At 43.7% G+C, this 6,000-nt stretch overlaps 1 protein-coding gene across 1 annotated transcript in view; it reads left to right on the top strand.

The window, feature by feature from the left end:
* Positions 1–1,373: 1,373 nt before the first annotated feature.
* VKORC1L1 (vitamin K epoxide reductase complex subunit 1 like 1) overlaps positions 1,374–6,000 on the top strand; it is a 65,896-nt gene continuing 61,269 nt past the window's right edge. Inside the window, exon 1 of the mRNA XM_058569505.1 lies at positions 1,374–1,621. Within this exon, the coding sequence (XP_058425488.1) occupies positions 1,428–1,621 (194 nt within the window). The 5' untranslated portion in view covers positions 1,374–1,427. The remainder of the gene's footprint in view (positions 1,622–6,000) is intronic.

Here is a 6,000-nt window from a genome sequence, read left to right as displayed (position 1 = left end):
AGCCTTGAGATGCTTGCGGCCTTGCCAACACCTTGACCGCAGCCTTGTAAGAGACTCTGAGCCAGAGGACCCAACTAAATGGCACTCAGATTCCTGACCCATGGAAACTGTGAGAAAATAAGGTGTTTTTTTTTTTTTTTTAAGCTGCTTAGTTTGGGGTAATTTGTTGCCCCAAAATAGATTAATACAAGGACATTGATTACTCAAAATCACTATATAAAGCTTCTGAAATCTCTTTGAGAGCTGCAACCAGGAAAAAGCTAGCACTCTCTAAGAATGGTGTGTTTCTTTCTTGTTAGAGATAGTGAGAATCACACATAGGTGTTTTCCTTTAAGTTTTGGCCACCAGGAAGCTCAGAGCCAAATTTATGGCTCAGTTTTAGTAATTATACAAGACCCTATGGCCTGCTTATCTGTGTTCTTACACCTGTTCTTCCCTTTTAGTCTGACTTGTCTTTTTCTTTGACCTGAGTTTTTAGTTCACTTTTATATTTTCCTATATTACATGAATTATTTTAAGCCATCTCAAATTCAGCCTCCAGAGAAGCAAGGCATTGATAAATAATTTTTTAAAATTGGTGTCATAATAGTTTATAACATGGTGAAATTTCAGTTGTACATTATTATTTGTCAGTCACCATATATATGTGCCCCTTTACGCCTTATGCCCACTCCCAACCCCCTACCCCTCTGGTAACCACTAATCTGTTCTCTTTGTCCATGTCATAAATAATTTTTAAAACATAGTTACGTTTGCACCTGTTGAATGCGAGGTGCCTGGAGGTGGTGGTGAGGAAGACCAGGTCATGGAAGCGTGGCTCTGGAGCTCTGGGCATTGGCCAGGGTTAATTTGGATTGGGTCACAAAATATCAAGTGATAATGACAAAAAAGGAAAAAAGGATGGCAATTGATCACCACCCCCCAGGGGGAGGGGCCAAGGGCTTACCCAACCACACACTGTGGTATCTTTGAAATTTATTCATTGCTCCCCTGGGGCCCTCCCGCGCCACCCCGCCCCGCCCCGCCCCGCCCCGCCCCCTCCCGAAGCCCCGCCCCTCCCCGTCTATGGCCCCTCCCCTCCCCGCGGCCCCGCCCTCCGCGCGCACCGCGCCGCCTCTGTCTCCGCCTGCGGGCCCGGCCTCTCTGGCGGTTGCGCGCTCCGCCCTCTCCCTCCGCGCCCGCGCGCGCCTTCTCCGCCCTGCCGGGCTCTCTCCTTTCGGGGCGGTTGGGCCCGCGCCTGTGGGGGCGGGGCCCGGAGGAGGCGGTCGAGCCAATGGGGCGCGGCGGTGGTGGCGGTGGCGGCGGCGGAGGCGGCGGCGGTGGCGGCGGCGGCTGGGTCGGGCCCCGACGGGCGGCGGCGGCTGAGGTGGAGGCGGCGGGAGGCGGCGGCGGCGAAGGAGGCGGCAGCGGCGGCGGAGGGGGGAAGATGGCGGCGCCCGTCCTGCTGAGAGTGTCGGTGCCGCGGTGGGAGCGGGTGGCCCGGTATGCAGTGTGCGCCGCCGGGATCCTGCTCTCCATCTACGCCTACCACGTGGAGCGGGAGAAGGAGCGGGACCCCGAGTACCGGGCCCTCTGCGACCTGGGGACCTGGGTGAAGTGCTCCGCCGCCCTTTCCTCCAGGTAGCCCGGCTGGGGGGAGCGGGCCGGGAGCGGCCAAGCGGGGCGAGGGCGGAGGCTGGGGGTGGGGAGCGCGCGGCGGGCGCTCGGGCCTGGGGGGCGGCGGGGACCGGGCCGCGGAGGGACCGACGGCGCGGCGAGCCTGGCCAGGGGCCGGGGCCGGGGCCGGGGCCGGGGGGCGGCCCGAGTACAGGCCGCCGGGGCGGGGGTGGCGGGGCCGCGAGACCGGCGAAGAGGGATGAGGTGGCAGAGTGCAGCCGGGAGGCCGGAGCGGACCGGGAGCAGTTGAGCAGGCTGGGACCGGGCTGGGAAGGAGCGAGAGGGGTTCGCGGAGGGTGGGTCCCGGCCAGCTTGACGGATTTCCTAGTTCTCGCCTGGGGAGGCGGGTCGGGGTTGTGGGACCCTGCCAGAGGGAGTAGCGAGGTCAGTGTCCACCCCTTGTCCCGAATCGCTGCAGCCCGAGGCTGTGCGGCCGGCGTGGGCTCCGGGGTTGCATTTCCCACTGTCTTCCCGGTGCTAGGACAGGTGTTTCCGTGGTCAGGCCTTTTTGTACTCTACAGCGCTAATGAGAATTTGCAGACTTCTTGGAACGGTGACATTTGCGGACAAACACGAATTTGACCCTACTCTGGAAGAAGATACCAGCACTTAACATATCTGATTTTCTGGATTCCCTCACGTATATGTCAGTGTGCCTAGGAGGGGGAAATGGCCTGAGCTTGGGTCTAATTTAAGCTTAATTTGAGTAAAATATGAGTATGTCATGTGTAGTGATGATATCTTGGGCATTAGGTAGCTTTTAAACGTTGTTGATTAGTATAGTGGGATACCCACTGAAGATTAAAAATACACGCATTGCTAAACTGGAGAGATTGGTTTGTTTTACTGATAATTTTAGGTTTTTAAAAATGTAGGCCATTTATCTGTTACAGTTTATTTTCTGCATTAGATTTTCTTAGGCAAGTTACTTTGAAAAAAAGAGGAATTTACATCGTAAAAGTGGCTGCTTTTTTTTGAGGAGAGTTCATTAAAGTAGCATAAGTGAAAGAAATGATTTCAAAATTGGTAGGTTACAACTTCAATAGAGACGTACTATGCGTAATATTTTGAATTTGTTAACAGTCAGATTTGAGCAGTTTCTTCTGTTGATCTGTGAATTGCTAGGTAGACAGTAATGTATAGCTCACTAGTTTATTTTGACCTACATGTTAGTGATTACATGAACAAGCCAGCACTGGAGTTTGTCTTGTTACTATTTACAAACTTGAGGCTGCATGTCTTTTCCACTTAGCCTTTTGCATGGACCAGGTACCCTAACTCACTTGCCCTTAAACCAAAATCTTGTAGCTTTGTAGTGGGAAAATAGTCATTATTGCTACATTAAACATAATGCGTTTAAAATGTAGGTATCGGTTAACAGTTAAAATATGTCAAAAAAACTCGCATTTGTTGTTGGGTATTTTGAACCAAGTTAACAGACTTAATAGACTCTCAGATACCTTTTGAGAACCACTGAGTATTTTATGCAGACATCTTAATGTTATTTTCACTATCCATTGGACAGGACTTTTATACTTAAAAGTACCTTGTACTCAAAGTTAGTTGAATAAATGCATAGTGAAAAGACTATGCAGTATATTTCAAGTATTTAAAAAAAGAAATAAAAATAACTTTTCATAATAGATTAATAGGGAATTTAGGCAGAATTATTACCAGTTTTGGATTTTGGAAACATCGTAGTCTATAATAAATTGAACTGAACCTTTTAACATTTGGGCATGAAAGAGTGCTTTATGTTATCCAAACTGTATGTTTAAGTTCTTAAAATTAACTTTCCTTTGGAAAAGAGTGTTTTTGAACCATGTAATAAGTATAGACTATAAATATTTGCAGTTATATATCCTGCAAGATCCAGGTTTTTGTGTTCTTTTTTTTTTTTTTTTAAATAAAGCACCATAACAGATGTTAGCTCAGGGACAATCTTCCTCAAGCAAAAAGAAGATTGGCAACAGATGTTAGCCCAGGGCCAATCTTCTTCACCAAAAATAAATAAATAAATAAAGCACCATAAATAACATCAAGTAGTATATCAAAAGTATATGTAAGACTAAAAATAACTAGATCTTTATAGTTCTAAATGTGAATTTAATATGTTGTGACTGAAGCTAATGTTTAATTGTGTAGCTGTGTACTTAAAATATTTTAAATTTGATGCCCCCTAAAGGAGGATAGGTAAGAAATAAGACATGCTGATAGAAGTAAATAGCTTATTTGCCATGTACACAATAAAATTATTTTCAAGGAATTTATCCAGTTTGATCAGCCTGTTTATGAACTAATTTCAAAACCATATATATAATATATGTAATATATATATATACACACACGTGTGTGTGTGTGTGTGTGTGTGTGTGTGTGTATTTAATGGAGATACAGAAATTTGGAAATTAAAGTGGCCTGAGTCTGATTTGTCGACCACTTTTCTTTTGGAAGTAGGTAAAATAAACATGATTAAAAGTTTTTATTTTGTCAAAGTGAAAAAGGCTTTAAATAGAAACAGATTATTGGAGACCTCTAGTTCTTTTTATTTGGTATAAGTATTGATTGCCGTTTAGTAGGATTAAAAAATGGAACTATTTTAGGAGAAGAAAGTTTGAATCCAGATTCGAGTGAGTACAACTGAAGATAAAGGGTGAGAAAAGTTAACCAGTGAAAAGAATCCTGAGGAAAGTCCTCTGCCAGAATCCAGTGTTGACTCATGTGACTTTGAACTCCTGAAATTCACTTTATTCTTATTTCTCAGTCTTCAGGTGTCCTAATAGAATGGAGATTAATGAGAGAATCTTGAGGAGTGAGTGTGTGTGTTTTGGGAGGCATCGTTGTCGAAGGAAGTAGTTCCCAGACTTTTGGATTTCAAAAGAAATATTTCCCCCGAAATTGGGAGGCTGCAAGAGTTGCCCATTTTTCTGTTTTGCCAGGTATAGTCAATAAAAACAGCAACAATAACTCACACCACTATCGACTGTCACCATCATTTCATTTAAAAAAAAGGACATTTTAACTCAAATAATTTGAAAGAACAGAATCTCAGAATAAAAGACCTTTAAGTTGAATCATTTAGCTTTATTAAAAAGTTTACTTTCTTCTCCTTATTTTTATATAAATTAGTAACAGCTGCTGCAGACCTGCACCAGCCTGCCAGCCAACATTAAGTAACCCCTGTCTGGTGCACTGAGCTCAGATCCAAAGATTCTGGGTGGGCTCCTAGCTCTGCCACTTGTGGGATTGTGACCTCAAACTAGTCACTTATCTTCATGGGGCCTCAGTTGCTTTGTATGTTAAATGGGGATATTAAAACCTACTTTACCAGATGAATGGTAGGATTAAAGATGATACATCGAATAAATACATGGATGATACCTGGAAAAAAATATGTCCTCAATTATAGCTGTTGTCATTGCTTGAAGGTGTTAACTTTTTTGGCAGTGTCTGATAATAAACACCTTTAAGTAGTATAAGTTTCTTGTTTTAGGTGTAGTCATTTATGTATTTTCAATGTAAATCGTTCTAGTGTACTTCATTGCTCACTCCATGGCACACTTAAAGTCCATTTCAAACAATTTCAGAAGTGTGGCAAGAGAAACAACATGCAGAATACTTTTTATAAGTATTTCCTGTAAGTTACATTAGGTGCCTTCTACGAAGGGTTTTTTGTGTAAAAATAGTACAGATGATCTTGAAAGATTAATAGACTTGACAAATCTACAGTTCTTAAAACTGTAAAAATAGTATTTGAAAACCAAGTCCTCAAAAAGCTGCCTTATTTTGCAAAATCTTGGGCTAGTATCTCTCTCCTGTCTTAAAAAAAAATAGCACCATCTATTTTTTTTTTTTTTTTTTTTGCTACCTCCCTCTTTGAGATCATACATTTTTATAGTTAGGATAGAACCTAGAAGTCTTTGCCACCTCTCACTTTTGTCCAGTTAGACTCGGAGGTTAAATGACTTGCCCAGGGTAATGCAGTGGCAGACTGGGACTAGAAGCCTGGCTTCCAGAGTACTTGCTTAGTGTCCCCCCCACTGCCTCCATTTTTCAAGCATTTTTTGAAAATGGTTCAAATTCAAAAGATACTAAAGCATACACAGTGAAGTCTCCTTCGTACCTGTTCCGCTAGACATGCAGTTCTCCTTCCCCGTAAGCAGCCATGAAACTTTCCAGAGCTGTTTTATGCGTATACAAGCACAAATATGACCATATTATTCTCCCCATTTTTTAAATATAAAGTTACCATATTATATATTCTGATCTCTATGTTACTTTTTGCTAGCATTCTTTCTGTCACCACCATACTTTTAAGTGCTTACATTCATATTTGGTGGAAT

This window comes from Diceros bicornis, chromosome 26 (genome assembly GCF_020826845.1).
Source record: "Diceros bicornis minor isolate mBicDic1 chromosome 26, mDicBic1.mat.cur, whole genome shotgun sequence".
In the NCBI taxonomy this organism is placed as follows: Eukaryota; Metazoa; Chordata; class Mammalia; order Perissodactyla; family Rhinocerotidae; genus Diceros; species Diceros bicornis.
Note: the sequence above shows the minus strand (reverse complement) of the source record. Positions and strands in the feature narration are given on the sequence as shown.